At 40.2% G+C, this 17,762-nt stretch overlaps 1 protein-coding gene across 1 annotated transcript in view; it reads right to left on the bottom strand.

Annotated features, from left to right (window-relative positions):
• LOC126092690 (lysosomal-trafficking regulator) overlaps positions 1-17,762 on the bottom strand; it is a 393,980-nt gene that overhangs the window by 69,193 nt on the left and 307,025 nt on the right. The window contains exons 28-29 of the mRNA XM_049908413.1: positions 17,204-17,448; positions 1,479-1,545 (exon numbers count right to left, since the gene is read on the bottom strand). Coding sequence (XP_049764370.1) covers positions 1,479-1,545; positions 17,204-17,448 — 312 coding nt within the window. The remainder of the gene's footprint in view (positions 1-1,478; positions 1,546-17,203; positions 17,449-17,762) is intronic.

Genomic DNA, 17,762 nt, shown 5'->3' with positions numbered 1-17,762 from the left:
ACTGAGTGCACCTGGCGTTCCTTCCCTTCTCTTGCTGCCATTTCCCTTAAGGATACATTTTAACTGCTGTAGATTAATACACCCCTTACACTTTTGCATTTGCCTCCTTTTGAACAGGACACATGTATGGACAGTAAAAGAAATAGGAGAGTGAAAGTGGCCTACATTTCTCAGTAATGAGGTTTCGATGTGTCTGAGAAGCTTATGATCTGTCAGTCACCATTCTTGAATTACAAAAATTAGACACAGACTTTTAACATGAAATCCATTGAAAAACTTAGGATTACTCATCAAAAATGGACAGATGTGGGGTCGTAATTACTAAGAGAGGCAGGAAAACAACAACTGGGTCAAGGATTAGAAGGGGGTGGAAGGCATAACTGTAGCCATAATTAAAATTAAATGGAGATGTAGTTAGGTGAATGGGCATTAGGTGGACCAAAGAAGTACTTCGCTGTTTTTCAAAGAGACAAGTAAAGACACAGATAACAGCCTAAAGGGAGCTGGGTGTGTGAATGAACATGCAGTGCAGGGGAACACATGAACTTCAGAATATGGCTCTGTGCTCTAGTGTGAAGACTGCCAAAATGTTGGTTTTAAATTGCCAATGGCAGATTAATGTCAGGACCTACTATACAGTAAAATGTTTAAAATTATTTGATGCTTTGTCAGTAAAAAAACTCTCAGGGCCGACGTTTTATTTAGCAGCACAGACAGCCCACAGATACTGAGACCATAGCCACAATTAATAAAGAGATGAAAGCCACTTACCGAGTGAGAAGCTTCATGTTGACATTAGTCTGTTTTCAGGTTCACAACATGTTGCCTGCATGTTGCCACATTCTCACAAGGTTATCAGCTACTGTACACAATGTGGGGTACTTTGCTGGATCTGACAGCACAGCGCAGCACTGTTTCTCTAGAGACTGGAGCTGGGTTCCACCCGATAATGTCACAGCACAATTTTATGAGGCCATTCCGATGGTGACTTTCTACTTGTCTATGAAGATTGGTCAATGGAAGTGAAATTAAGTAGCAATTGTTCATCTTGCATGGTTTGTGGGAAAATGATCTGATTACAACAGTGTACTTAAGTCTTCTCAGAATCTTGGTGCAAACTAATCTGGACATATGTAGGATGTTTAAGAATATCACAGCACAAAGAGTGCATAGACTTCCTTAGCAGCCCTCAGACAAATCCCCGATGAAATGTTCATCACCTGACTAAAAAGATGCCTTTAGGGGAGAAAGCATTCCTACAGCTAGAAAATGGTCATGGAATACAAGAAATTACTATGCAATACAAAGACAAAGGCAAATATCAGTAGCAATTGCATCCAACTACTTCATAATTTATGATATATCAGTCTACATATGGCAATTACATTATTATGCTATGTCAATTTAACTAAAACGCTTTTTTTAATAACTTATGATATGACATTAAATCAGAACTGAACATTTATCTGAACACGTACATTATAATTACTAATGTAATGCTGTTCATTTTTCTTTTCTTGAACTGCCATCGGTTTTCGGAAATCCCTGAAACAGAGATATTTACAACCAGAATTACGTCAGACAAATTCAATAACACATCTGTCATGTAAACAATATAAGGACGCTACCAACACATAAATATAAAAAGCATTTCCTGCAACCAGACAACAGAGCTGACTGTTAATAGCTTTTGGTGCCACGAGTTCTTTACCTGGGGGTGACAGAAAAAAGGATGAGAAGAAATTAGAGTAACTACAGATCTGGTAGCAAAGACAGCATAATCTTAATGAACCATAGTTCTGAATGAAACTTTGAAAATATGCCTGACAATGGTTTACTCAGTGTTGATGGCTGTTTTAGCTGCAATAAAATAGTGACACACTAGAGCTTTTCTATTTGAGTCCAAACAAATCACTATAGCACAGCTGTGTGCATTAACAGCAGCACAATGCTTATCATCTTGGGCACTTAGATTATCTCGGTAGGTGCTGTAGTCTTGCTAAGAGGATGGCATACTTTTAACATCTTTGAGACTCATTACCAAGAGTTGAGGCCTACTGTCAGTGGCTGTGTGCAGTTTTTTACTATTTTTACATATAAAATGGCCAAAAGCACAACAGAGTAACAGTATTCAACCAACTCAAATATTAACAGAATGTCATGGTGATGAAATTTTATCCATTACCAGACACAACACAGACAATTTTAAATGAATGACACCCTGCTAATTTTAATGTAAGTACTCATGAATTCTTGCATCCCTTTTTGGCAGAACACTTTTTCATTCTTTCTCTATTTCTACTCTATCATTATAGAAAATTAAGAAAAAAATTTAACACAGAGAGTGCATTTTTCACAAATGTGAAATTCAGAACACAGACAGATGAAATAAGTTTTCAGCAGAAATACAGTGCAGCCAAAACATCGACTGCAGTAGGAAGTACAATGTGAAAAGTATGGCTCAGCACAGTATACTGCACTGTGCAACATCTCAGCAGGCAGGCGTCACTACCGCTGCTGCACACATGGTTGCCAACGTTAACACGACATGAATGTAATTACTCCAGTTGAATATAACGGCTAAGTGAACCAGAGGTGATCATGTTGTGTGCCACATGGCATGCTGTATCATTGCCCCATGTACTAGGACCATACAATAATGCTGAATGCATTCTTCTCAAGCCCACACACACACACACACACACACACACACACACACAGAGAGAGAGAGAGAGAGAGAGAGAGAGACATCCATCATGGTGAAGTGCACAAAACCAAGACACATCCCTAATGATGATGTGGTGTCACTCTTGTTGCCACGTATCATTGTGTGCACCACTGACGACATGCCTCTCTTAAGGAATTTGCAACAATGGAGGCTATATTGACAGTCCATTGTGCACTAGATGTCCTCACACTGTCCATGTACAAAAGATAGGTCCTAACTGTATTTATTACTATTTTCTATTCTTTATTTTCTCTTGGTACATTTTACTTAGATTTTTTCTATTTTCTTCACTAATAGAACTGTAGTTCTTCAAAATACACACACACACACACACACACACACACACACACACACACAACTGCAGTCTCAGGCAACAGAAGCTTCAGTTGTGTGTGAGAGTTGCGTTTGCATTTGCGGAACCACACATATCCTAAAGGCTGGTTTCTGCATACTTTAGATGTAGGTTCTCATACAAATTTAAGACATTTTCCTAAGTATTAAGTGAAGAATTTAGGTTCTTTTCATTACACATATATACAGCAGTGTGTATCTACTCAGGGAATTAAAGATTTTAAGTTCAATCTTTCGTTTCTTTTCAAAATGCATAAAGTCCATATCACCCATACACAATCTTAGGCCTAATTTTTTGGGTATATAAGTTTTGAGTTTTAATGTTACTCTAAGTGCATTACGTTGCTATATTAACAGTATACACATTAATTAGTGTTCCACATAACTTCAGTGACACTTGTAACCTGTAGTTAATACAACATTACTGTTACTGTCTATATAAACTTTGTAAAAAGATAGTATGCAATCATGAACGAGAAGTGTTTGAACTGCCATATGAAAGTTAGTTCTGGTGTTTTATGCAGCTGTTATGACAGGTTTACATTGGGGAGATGGGGGAGGGGTGTATTATGTTCAAGGATAGGAAAATAGCTGAACAGGAAGATTAGAGCCCTTAAGGCAGAACTGTATAGTGCTCAGGAGGAACTGATAAAGTTAAGGGGGGAGAAAGGTGAAGACAGGTGGGAAGTGGTAGCAAGGAATTTGCCTTGCTACCTCAGTTAACTAAGGGAGAAGCTCAGGTAGATGTAAGTGTTGTTAATACTCAACAGGTTTTCACCAGAAAAGCAACTGTTTCAAAAAAAGTAGAATGTAGGAGGGAAGTTCTGTTGTTAGATGGTAGCCACAGAAGAGGTCAGCCAGATCTTGCAGGAAAAATTAGGTGACAGGTACCAGGTCACAAGTTTTTTCAGGCCCAGTTCAAAGATTTTTCAATCCCAGTGCATATCTCAGCCAAGTGATACAAAATGTAAGATCATTGTGCAAAGCTTTTACAAAGCAGGATCATGATGTTATAGTGGGTGGAGCAGGGAACAGTATTGATAGGGATCAGGTGAACAATATTGAGTGTGACCTTGTAAAAATAGCATCTGCAATGAACCATACAAATGTTGGCTTGGTTCCTGCTTTCATGTGATATGATTGGCCCCAACTGAACAGTTCTGTCAGGAGGGTCAATATGGAGTTAGATCAGCTGGTTCAGACGGCTACTTTTTCAGGTATAGGTTTGATTCCTGTTGACGCTATTGGTAGGTGGGACTTCACAAGGCATGGCCTCAATAGGAAAGGGAAGGGTAGATTGACTGGGATGACAGCAAAATAACTAGGGAGAGGAGGGGTGGCAGCCCACTGAAACTCATGCGAGTACCACTTTTTTAGGCTAAGATCAGTATCCAATGATTCAACACTGAACGAAATTAAGCTTGATGAGAAGCTCAAAAAGGAAGGTATTAGAGATGTTAAAATATCAAAGATTCTCACGAAAGCACAATGAAAAATAATGTTAGTATACTGCATCAGAATATCTGGGAATTACAAAGCAAAGCAGTTGAGCTTCTTGTTTGTTTAGAAGATTTAGAAACTGAGAGTGGAATGGATGTACAAGAGAACAGCATCTCAGTGTTACGTCTTCCTAGTCCGGGAATGAGTCATCAGTCCTGCATACTCTGACTCCTGATGACTGATTCTTGCCCTGGCGGTGATCTTCTTAGAACTTCTTTTGCTGCTACGCTCTTCGTTACCTTTCTGCTTGTTGCCTGTCACTGGAGTTTCGAAATTACCCTGGGTTGCAGGATCCTTACAGGGCTTCATTCAAAGGATGTGGACCGTATCTCTGATCTTTCATCGTCTTGTGTTGGGGTCGAAATCTTCAACTTCATAAGTAACATCAGAAAACTGTCTTACAACCTTATAAGGTCCAAAGTAAAACCTGAGGAGCTTCTCAGAGAGACCAACCGAGGTCACCATGCTGCTAGACAACAGGGCAGTGGCTCACGTCACACCTTCGATGATCATTTTCTTGAGCCTGCAGCATTTGGAGTCAAACTAACTGCCGAGCTTCCTCAGCTCTGGTTAACACCTAGCCAATGTAGTCATCATCCACATCATCAGGATGTAATGGAAACACAGTGTCCATCACCATAGTCGCCTCACGCACATGCACCAGGAAAAATGGCATAAATCCTGTGGTGTCTTATTTGGTGGTGTTGTACGCAAACATCATGAAAGGTAACACCTCATCTCAGTTGCTCTGCTCAACATTGATGAACATTGATAGGATGTCGGCCAAGGTCTTATTAAGGTGTTCAATAAACCTGTTAGTTTGCAGATCGTCGGCAGTCGTCATGTGATGAGTAATGTTGCACCGACGGTTTCTCTCTGTCACAAGATTCGATTGAAAAACTTTCCCCCGATCAATCTGTTTTCTATACAATGTCTTCCACTAAGAATTTGGATACCTCGGATGCTTCAGCTGTTTTCATGGCTTTTGTAATGGCCTAGCATGTCAGATGTTCTGTGCAAACAATAATCCATCTATTGCCACTAGCAGACGTTGGAAATTGTCCGAGGAGGTCAATCCCAACACACTGGAAAGGTGTTTCAGCAGGTGGAATTGGTATGAGTCAGTCAGATGGTTTCTGAGGAACTGCCTGTCTCCGCTGGCACTCTCGACAGTTCAACACATAGTGACGAACACTCCTAAATTAAACTGGCCAGAAAAATCTCTTGTGGATCCTATTGTATGTCTTAATAAATCCTAGATGCCGGCGTCAGATGTGTAATGGAATTTCTGTAGAAAATCTAAGCACTTACGTTTAGGAATCACTGATAGCCACCTCTTTCCAAACGAATCAAAGTTTTGCTTGCAAAGTAATCCATTAACTACCTTAAATTGTCCTTTCACATCCTCTGACCGATTTAAGGCAAGCATAATTTGAGATATCTTGGCGTCCTTCTTCTGCTCAGCAGAGATATCTTGGAGTGCAGTCTTGGTGGTCTTGCACACAGTTTCTTGAGACAGTTGGCATCTTTGTGTTTTCTTCCACTTTTGTACACTATGGTAATGTCATATTCTTGAAGACATAGTGCCCACCTAGCGAGACCTGTCAACCAACAAAGTGAATGATGGTCTGTAACAACTGTGAATGGCCTTCCATAGAGATAATGTCGAAAGGCCCAGATCACAGCAAGACATTCTCTTTCTGTAGTTGAGTAGTTTCTCTCAGCTTTTGTACGTGTCCTAGTAGCATAGGCTATAACCTTCTCTTTTCCATCTGAAATTTGCACCAGAACAGCACCAGTCCCATACCCACTGGCATCTGTGTGTAGTTCTCTACGTGCTCTCTCATCATAAAGACCAAGTACAGGGTCAGTCGTCAGAGCTTTTCGCAGCACATCGGAAGAATCTTGTTGAGCACCACCACAGATAAATTTAACATCAGATTTTAACAATTCTTGGAGTGACCTGGCTTTGATACAAAAGTATTTGACAAAATGACGGTAATAACAACATAATCTGAGGAAGCTTCTCACATCCCTAATACTTTTAGGAATAGGAAATTCTGTTATAGAACTCACCTTTTCTGGATCTGGCCGCACACCTTCGTTTGACACAAGGCATCCAAGTATTTTGATTTCTTTTGCTCCAAAGAGACACCTTCTTGGATTAAGTTTCAGTCCGTCTTGTTGGAGACATTTACAAATGGCTCTCAGTCTTTTTATATATTCATCAAATTTCTCTGAGAACACTATAATGTCATCTAAATAACAAAGATACATTGTCCACTTCAGGTGCCTAAGAAGATTATCCATCATCCATTCAAAAGTTGCTGGTGCATTACACAAACCAAACGGCTTTACCATAAGCTCATACAGGCCCTCAGGGGCGATGAATGCAGTTCTCTCACGATCAGCCTCATCTACTTCAATTTGCCAGTATCCTGAGTACATGTCCATGGTTGAGAAAAACTTAGCCCTCTTCAGACAATTTAGTGTATCGTGAATTTGTGAAGAGGGTAAACATCCTTTTTAGTTATCTTATTAAGCTTCCTGTAATCTCACAAAAGCTCCAACTGCCATCCTTCTTCCTGACGAGGAACACTGGTGATGACCATGGGCTCTGCAAAGGCTGAATGACGTCATTCTTCATCATTTTCTCTACCTCGCTGCAAATTATTCGACTTTATGCTCTCTGGCTTATTGGGTGATGGTCTCCAGTGCTAATCCAGTGCTTCACCGTTGATTTGTCTAATTTGCTATTCACCTGTGGACTGAAGCATTCAGAGAACTCTTTAAGAATGGAAAGCAGCTTCTTCTGTTATTCCTTAGTGAGATCTGGTGATAGTCGAGCTAGAAGATCTTGTCTCGTAGTGGTAGTGCTAATTTCGCCCACAGACTTGGCATGGGAAGTTTCTAAGATGCTCAGCTGTTCTTCAATTAACGACTCAGTGTTTGCTATGCACATGCATCTTGGAAGGATCTGCAGTTCTCTGCAACAGTTAACTATCAATAATTCACCGCATCTGTTCTTAAACTAGACGACAGAGGCTAAGATGACAAAGTTATTCTTCAGTGGTACGCTTCTCTTACATTTCACTACAAGATCCATGGGTTGATGCATGGCATGACATGTGATAGTTACCTTTCTAGCACTGACTGCAGGAATGATCACTTCATCCAGCATACATAGTCTCCACACACTCGGATGCGCATCTTCTTGTACACAGTATCTCATCTCGTCTAGCATAATCTTCGAGCAACCACAATATATAATTCCCTGAGAAACATTCAAAAAGTCCCATCCGAGAATGACATCATGACTACACTCTTGTAAGATGATGAATTCTAAGGGCTGTGTATGGCCACTTATACCCACACGAATGGTACATCTTACTGTAGGTTTTACATATTTCCCATTAGACACCTTCACAGCAGAGATGTTTCATTGTTGAGGAATACGGTTTTCTGCAACTGGCGACAGTACTTCACCAAAATGACTGAATATGATGCTCCAGAGTCCACAAGAGCTTGGGCTGGTTGGCCATCCATGAGGATATCGACGTAGTTTCCTACCATTTTTGTAGTGATCGATGGCGGAGGACTTTTCTCTTCGGCAGCCTCACCTCCAAGGAAGGTCATACCCTTTAGTTTTCCATGTTGCAGCGACAAGGTTATCGGCTGGAGCTTCTAAACGGCAACGGAGACCTTGATCAGTGTGTTGGGGAGCATCCTCTCCAGCAGCTAGCTTGCGGCAATGGTGACCTACGTCGTACTGCACCCACATATTCTTGTTCATCTTCGTCGTCTCAGAGTTGGCGTCGGCTAAGATCAGTGTGCTGTCTTCTGGTGTGGGCGTCATCAAATATCTGCCACCTTTCTTGACAATAGAGCACCACATGTCCCGGTCATCCACAGTGGAAACATACCGGTTGGTTATCCTGGGTCCTCCAGATGTCAGTCTTCCGCGGTGCACAAACAGGTTCCTCATGCGGCATTGTAGGAATGTAACCCCACCTAAGTCTCGACTTTTTCACCGTTTTAAAGGCAACTGAAGGATGAGAGATTGGGTTCAATGTCTGTTCCACTTCCTCCCTTATGACCTCTTGAAGCATCTCAGTTTTTTGCTCGCCGAGCAATCCAAGTACCTTCTGAACTTCCTCTCTCACTATCTGTCGAAGAACACTTGTGAAATTAGCTGCTTCCTCCATCAAAGACATCGATACGATGTTTGGAATCTGTTCAAACTTCTTGCATGTAATTCTTTTTTGGATGCAGTGTCTTGATATACTGGCACCATTTTATGAAGTTGTCTGATGACGAAACCTCCTTCAAGAGTAGGGCTTGATACATGTCCTGGACAACACCCTTCATGAGATGTGCAACCTTATCTTCCTCCTTCATTCTAGGATCCACTATTTTACACAGCTCCAAGATGTCTTGAATGTAGGATGCTGTTGTTTCTCCTGCACGCTGTTCCCTGCACTTTAATTTATCTTCAGCCTTGCACTTCTGTTATTGTGTGCTGCCAAAATACTTGCGCGGTTCCACCTGGAATACTTCCCAGTTTTTGAACTTCTCCTCGTTGTTTTCATACCACTGCTTGGCAGTGCCCTCCAAGAAAAAATGTTAGCCAAACACACGGTGTCATCCCATTTGTTAAATTTGGTTATACCCTCATATACCTACAGCCACTTGTTTGGATCTTGGCAATGTCACCAGAGAACCTGGAAGGATGTCTCATGTGGTGACACACAGTTGCTGTCATCAAAACGTCTTCTTCTTCTTCTTCCTCTGTCTCTGATAGATTGCAATCTGTTGAACATGGCTTGAACTTGGGTTTCTCGCCACGTATATGGCAGCTCTGTCATGGCCTGATGGGAGCCACTGTGTCATCAATAATGTGCGCTATCACAAGTTTCAATACCCGTCACCTCCACCAGAATAATGTCATGTAGAAGAAGGTGTAATTAGATGAATGATGAACACTAACTTCACTTAACGAAGGTTTATTCAGCACCTGCACATACAAGAGTGCGGAGCGAACTGCCTCTGGCCAGAACACATACAGTATATATAAAGCTACATAATATTCCAGTACAATGATTCTTGACATTTGTGGATACTTATAGAATGTACTCAAAATGAATATAGAAATTAAAACTGTACAGTCCAGGTGAGTTTTGAACTCACAACCCTCCATACAACAGTTTAGTATTATAACCACTACACCACGGAGCTACTCATCTTCTTCTGTGACAATACAATTAATTATATTTCAAAATTTTCAATGTTAAAATTATATTTGCAGTTACTACCACCACCACCACGACTACTCCTACTACTACTATTATTAATTAACAAATTTCCAAATAATCAAGAGAAGGCATAATACAAATGAATTACTTCGTTACAACTATTTTTACATTCTCAAACAATGGAAAACCCAGGATGGAATAACAACAATAAAATGAAAACGATAGATTGCTACTCACCATACAGTGGAGAAGCTGAGTCGCAGACAGGCACAACAAAAAGACTGCTAAACAAGTAAGCTTTTGGCCAAAAGGCCTGCTTCTGAATCAGGCAAAAAACAAACAAGCCTGCACGCACGCGGGCACGTACATACGCACGCGCGCCTTCGCACCCGCCCTCGGGCGCATACGTACGCGCACGTTCGCACACGCACCGGGCACGTGCGCACGCGCACACACACACACACACACACACACACACAAACCTTTACACAGATACAACTCGTACACACATGACCACTATGTGACTGCCAAAACATGACCTCTATCTGACCGCTGAGGCCAGAATGGTCAGTCTGGCCTCAGTAGCCAGAGACAGTGGCCATGGATGTATGAGTTGCATTTTGTGTGTGTGTGTGTGTGTGTGTGTGTGTGTGTGTGTGTGTGTGTGTGTGTGTTCTAATTCAAAAGATATCTTTTGGTGGAAAGCTTACTTGTTTAGCAACTATTTTGTTGTGCCTGTCTGTGACTCAACATCTCCATCACATGGCGAGTAGCAATCTATCCGTTTCATATATTGTCATTATGTTTACATTTTTATATAATATCTTTGGAGTCATTCTTGGTGTGAAGAAGGCAACTGGGAGTCAGAAACATTTTGGGGAGAGTCATAATATTACTGCAAAGGCGGTATGTTGTGGCAGAAATGGTAAGTTTGACCTCATGACTACTGGATATACTGTAAGAGGAAATGTCTAGAAAGTGTTTATAAAATGTGGAATTTTGAAATCAAAGGCTGCAAGATTTCACTGAAATGACACACATTAAGAGATCCAACACCTAGAAACAACGTTTCAGACAGGGATTTCAACCTCTTAGACTAACAGTCTTCAATGGATGACATAGAGATGTTAAGTAAAATATCATTGTATTTTAATAGTGGCAATTTATAATTTGTAGACTTTTTAACCATTTCATTTTCTTTATTTTTAAAGTTCAGCATGATGTAATGCACTGAGAAATAGATAAGAAACATGAGGTTTGTTAACTAAAATTAATTGTAAAAAATCAAAATATTTAACTTGGTTAAAAAAGAGAGAGGTCAGAATATGTACACAGAACACTTTTCAAAGATGCTGTATTAATAAAGTTATGCCAATTTAGACAAAAGTCAAACTTCAGGAACCCTTCTGAAAAAAATTTTATCTTGTTCCATTTACCAAAACAGAAGCTGTAAATAAAGAAATTCAGAGTGCAACTGGACTTGTTATAGCTACTTGTTGCTGGACAATGCGACTCCACTCCCTGCTGACAACAGTTTGTGAATTACCGTCACTGTCATGTCGCACAATGCTGGGCATAATACATTGTAAGAGAAAAAAAGACACACCATGAAGGAATTATCCAAGTGGGATGGAGTGACGTACATGTGCAAACAAACAAACAACTACAATTTTAGAAAAATTGAATGACTGATTCAATAGAAAGATCTTCACAAATTGGGCAAGTCAATAAAGCAATGGTCCACCTCTAGCACTTATGCTAGCAGCTATTCAGCTTAGTATTGATTTACAAAGTTGTTACAGGTCCCCCTGTGGGATACTGTACTGAATTCTGTCCAACTAGTATGTTAGATCATAAAATTTATGAGTTGGTTGGATGGCCCTGCCCATTATGCTCCAAACATTCTCAATTGGTGAGAGATCCGATGAGGGTCCTGCTATGAAATGAAATGACACCCCAGATCACTACTACTTGTAGTCAGACCATATGGCAGGTGACAATCAGGTCTTCACTGGCCATAAAGCTTCATCTCAAACCGGGACTCATCTGTCTTCAATCCCACTTCAAAATGTCATGATAATACCTCCCTCAGAGAAGAGTGAGGGAGGCATAGGAAAAGGTTAAAAAAGGAAGGGCAGCTCACACAGACCTGTGGATTACAAACGCTATCCTCCATCCCTTCCCTCATTTGGTGGTCTTTTGACTTATAGAGCTCTCTCTAATCTTGGGGTGTCTGTTACCTGCCCTTCCTTTTTAACCTCTCCAATACCTCCCTAAGTTGTCTATGAGGAAGGAACTGATAGTCCTGAAAGCAAAGATAGTGTTGAGTATTACTGAAGGTATTCTAACTCCTCATGTATGTAAGTACCAGCAAGCAATTCCATCTCATAATTATAAAGAGAAATCTGAACTGGCAGGTACTTGAAGACAGATGAAAACCATCTACATCTACATCTATACTCTGCACACCACTGTCAAGTGCATGGCAGAGGATATGTCCCATTGCGCCAGTTAGTAGTGTTTTTTCCTGTTCCAGTCATGTATGGGGTGTGGGAAGAATGACTTGAGTGAATGCCTTTGTGCGTGCAGTAATTATTCTAATATTATCCTCACAATCCTTCTGTCAGTGATACGTAGGGTGTTATAGTATATTCCTAGAGTAATAATTTAAAGCTGGTGCTTGAAACTTAGTTAACAGACTTTCTCCGGATAGTTTACATCTGTCTGTAAGAGTCTTCAAGTCTAGTTCCTTCATTGTCTCTGTGACACTCTCCCATGGATTAAACAAACCTGTGACCATTCATGTTGCCCTTCTCTGTATACATTCAATATCTCCTATTAGTCTTGTTTGGTACGGGTCCCACACGCTTGAGCAAAATTCTAGAAATGGTTGTACGAGTGATATGTAAGCCACCTCCTTTGTAGACTGACTGCACTTCCCTAGTGTTCTACCAATAAACTTAAGTCTACCATCTGCTTTACCCATGACTGAACCTATGTGATCATTCCATTTCATATCCCTACAAATTGTTACACCCAGGTATTTCAAACAATGGAAAATCCAGGATGGAATGTAGCAATACGAGAGAAGGAAAGTTGCTACTCACCATATAGCAGAGATGCTGAGCCACGATAGGCACAATAAATTGTGTGAATCTTTTTATTGTGCCTGTCATGGCTCAGCATCTCCGCTTATATGGTGAGTAGCAACTTTCCTTCTCTCGTATTGTTACACCCAGGTATTTGTATGAGTTAGCCAATTATAACAGTGACCCACTGATATTATAGTCATAGGATACTACATTTTTTGTTTTATGAAGTGCAAAATTTTACATTTCCGAACATTTAGAGCAAGTTGCCAATCTCTGCACCACATTGAAATCTTATCAAGATCGAACTGAATATTTACGCAGCTTCTTTCAGATAGTTATTTATTTTAGGTAACTGCATCATCCACAAAAAATCCTTATTTTACTATTAATATTGTCTGCAAGGTCATTAATATACAATATGAACAGCAAGGGTCCCAACACACTTCCCTGGGGCACATCTAAAGTTACTTCTACATCTGATAATGACTCTCCATCCATAACATACTGTGACCTTCCTACCAAAAAGTTCTCAATCCAGTCTTTAATTTCTCTTGGTACGCCATGTGATCATACTTTCGACTACAAGAGTAGGTGAGGTATTGAGTCAAATGCTTTTCGGAAATCAAAAAATATTGCATCTATCTGGAGGCATTGGTCCAAAGCTTGCAGTATGTCATGTGAGAAAAGTGCGAGTTGGTTTTCACATGATTGATGTTTTTGAAATCTGTGGGCTGGTTAGCACTGAGAATGTCATTCTGTTCAAGATACCTCATTATTGTTTGATCTCAAAGTGTGGTCTAAGATTCTACAACTAACTGAAGTCAAGGATACTGGATGGTAGTTTATCACTTTTACTACCCTTTTGTAGACAGGTGTGACTTGTGATTTTTTCCAAGAACTGGGCATGGTTTTTTGGTCAAGGGATCTATGATAGTTTATAGTTAGAAGAGGGGCTAACTCAGCTGCAAATTCAATATAGAATCTGACAAGGATTCCACCAGGGCCTGGAGGTTTGTTCGATTTTAATGATTTCAACTGTTTCTCAACACCACTGATACTAATACTTATTTCGTTCATCTTTTCATCAGTACAATGATTAAATTGGGGCAGTTTTCCTGGGTTTTCTTTTTAAAGGAATGTTTTAAAACAGAAGCAAACATTTCAGTTTTTGCTCTGCTACCCTCAATTTGTGTTTCTGTCTCATTCACTATGGACTTGATACTAACTTTGGTGCCACTAACAGCCTTTACATATAACGAATTTCTTTGGGTTTTTTACAAGTTCACTAGACAATATTCTGCTATGGTAGTCACTGAAGACATCATGCATTGCCTCCTTGACAACCAAATGTGTTTCATTCAGCATCTCTCTGTCTATAGTCCTATGCTTTGTTTTACATCTATTATATTTCTTTAGAAGTTTCTTTACACTGGCTGCATACCATGGATGGTCCCTCCCATTATGAACTGTTCTTCAGGGTGCACATCTATCCACAGCATGCTCAACTATTCTTTTAAACTTGAGCCATAGTTCCTCTACAAACTCCTGCCCTATGCTGAAAGTTTCAAGTTTCTCACTGAGATATGGCACTACTGATTTTTTATCTAGTTTACTGAAAATATATACTTTTCTGCTTGTTTTAGTTGCCCTTTATACTTTGGTAATCATTGTTTAGTAAAGTTTCACAGAATGTTTTATCATGCCCACCACTAATGAAACTGTAATTTTCCCAATTGAGTGTTGGATGATTAAAGTCTCCACCAACAATTACAGTAGACTGAGGAACTTACGTACAACTGAACTGAGGTTTTATCTAAAGTTTTCAGTTACACCAGGGCATGAATCTGGTGGGTGGTAGAAGGATCCAATAATCATTTTATGCCCACCCCTGATACCAAGTCCTGCCTAAGTAATCTCACACGCAGTTTCAATTGCTACCTTCGTGGATTCGAGTTTCTTGTCTAGCGCAACAAATACACCACCTCCATTTCCCATTTGGTATCCTTTTGATACACACTTAAATTCTCCCCCAAAATCTCACTGCTATCAATTTCAGGTTTCAAACAGCTTTCTGTGCCCAGTATTATGTGAGTTTCACTGCTTTTCATGAGAGCTTCAAACTCTGGCACTTTTCTGTGAATGCTTCAGCAAAAGTCCAGCATTTCCACAAACAGTATTAAATGAGGAACATAGGAACTGCAAAGCCACATCTGGACTGATTATGGTGCACACAGAGATATTTGACCAATGGCATTCCCCACACTCCATACACAAAGTGAATATGAAGAAACTCCAATAAATAGTACAGTGGGAAGTATCATCCGCCATCCACTACACAGTAGTTTACAGAGTACAGATGTTGGCTTCCAAACACAGTAGAACGAGGACACTGAGGAGTGCTGCTGTCATCCTGTTCACTTGATCTATGAAGTCAATGTCCAGTCTACTACACGTAGAATCACTCAGAAGATGATAACTTCTTCATCATACATATGGTCAACTGTTACCTTTGTAAAGGTGCACTCACTGCATTTGTTCCAAATGAAAATCTAAACTGGAATGTTGGAAGGGGATTTGAATCCTGCCCCTCTCAAATACAAAGTCCACTGTTTTCAACAATGTTCAACTTACTTAAGTGTTTTCAACACAAATGAAATTCTTAACTGCAGCTGCCGATCATGGGCAGATGTGGTCAGAGTATATAACATTATCTGTTTTAAAGTAGCAAAGAACTGAGGACACCACACAATACAAACTTCAGAATCTAGTTCTACATTTGCTGATCATCCGAAGGTTTGATAATACAGGGTGTACATAAAGCTGCGAACACTTCAAATTATTTATTGCACAAGAAGTAACCATTGTACAGATGTCATACATATTGCATTTTGAAGAGAAACTCTAAAAGTTTTTTTATAAACATTTGGTATGCGAACCATGAGTGACCCAGCACACGTCAATATGGTAATCGAATTCTTGCCATACCCATCCCAGCATGGCATCGTCGACTGTGGCAGTCACTTCCCGTATTCTCTCCCGGAGCTCTGCTACATCATGTGGTAGAGGCAGTACGTACACCAGAGCTTTAATGTGTCCCCACAGAAAAAAGTCACATGGAGTGAGATCTGGTGATTGGGAAGGCCATTTCATGAAACAGCTGTCTCCTTCTGTAGCACGGCCAATCCATCGATGCGGCAGCTCCATGTTCAGGTACCCTTGAACTTCACAATGAAAATGGATTGGAGCCCCTCCTGCTGAAAGACGAATGGAGAGTCTGATTGCATTTGAGTCGTCAGCCATTGCTGCAACATGTCCAAGTAGGAATATCCAGTGACAGTGCTCTCGGCGAAGAAGAATGGCCCGTACAGTTTTCAATGTGACAAGGCACAAAAAACATTTACCTTTGGGGAATCAAACTCAAATTCAATGCATTCATGTGGATGCTTTGTACCTCAGATTCAATAATTACGCCTGTTCACTTTCCCATTAGTGTGAAAAGTGGCTTCGCCGCTAAAAATTAAGCAATTAACAGTGGCATCCCCATGCTCATTCAATTGTTGCAACTACGGACAAAATTCAAAACTCTTGACTTTGTCGTTGACATTGAGCTTCTGCACTAGCTCTAATTTGAATGGTTTCATAGACAGCTTCTGTCACAGGACTTTCCACACTGTCACTGCAGTCATTTTGAGTTCACAGGATGCATGACGCATCGATTTCTTTGGACTCCTTATGAAAGTCTCTCGTACGCACTTCAAATTCACTTCACTCACACTGGGATGCTTGCTTCTCTTTGCTGGGCACAAACAACCTGTCTCTTAACGAATTTGCTGTGCCAGTGGTAAATGGCCTTCCTTGTTGGTGGCTTCTTACAGTACTTGGTTATAAACACCTGTTGAACAGCTGTAGCACACTTGTTTTTGTCAAACTCCAACATACAGAAAGCTTGCTCTATACCTGAATTCACTATGTTTGCGAGTAGCACTGACTATCGGCAAATTACCAAATTACGATGTGATGGTAGTTAGTCAGTTATGTGTTCCACTGATCAATAGCACAGAAAAACTGTTATGATGTGGAATGTGTGTCAAAAAAAACTTTCAGGGGTTTCTCTTCAAAATGACATATGTATGATATCTGTACAATGTTGGTTCTTGTGCAATAAATAATTGAAGGGGTTCCTAGACTTTACATACACCCTGTAATGAAAATAGTAATGATAGAGACAGCACTCTAGTTATGCTGTTTGTATTATCCTATATATACATCTAAAAACATACCTGTAGGAACGAGGACTTTTCAGGTCGAGAACATTGCTCGTGTAATCAGCAAGAACAAATGGCATCACAGGGTACTGCATTAGGTCGTTGTAGGAACGCCCAGCCATTTTGTTCAGCTGTGACAAATACTCCCAGTTTGTAAGTAGACCCTCCCTCCACAGATGAACTGCATCACTCAAGCTGTCTGCCGCTAGACGATTTGGCAGTCTGCACTGGGCGAGCTCATTTGCAAATGCGTCACGCTCCTGTAACAGAATGTGACACTTGAACACACAACTTCATCACAAAGTTTGATGTTTTTACTTCATAGCCACATACATGTGTTTAACACACACAACAAAAGGTGGCTTGAATGTAAGATTTTTTAAATTATGAATTTCTCTGTAATGCTGAAGAGATAATTATGGGTCAGAGAAAATAAGAATAAACAAGAGTAATGAAGAAAACTTGCCCAGGCTCTTGAATGATGTGAGACATGACAGTGAAAGATGAAAAATAACAATGAAAGGCTAGCAACAGACGAAATGTGAATAACAATAAAAAATTAACACTAGAAAAG

The sequence above is a fragment of the Schistocerca cancellata genome, chromosome 7 (genome assembly GCF_023864275.1).
Source record: "Schistocerca cancellata isolate TAMUIC-IGC-003103 chromosome 7, iqSchCanc2.1, whole genome shotgun sequence".
Lineage (NCBI taxonomy): Eukaryota > Metazoa > Arthropoda > Insecta > Orthoptera > Acrididae > Schistocerca > Schistocerca cancellata.
The sequence above is the reverse complement of the archived record's forward strand: the minus strand, read 5'-3'. Positions and strand labels throughout refer to the sequence as shown.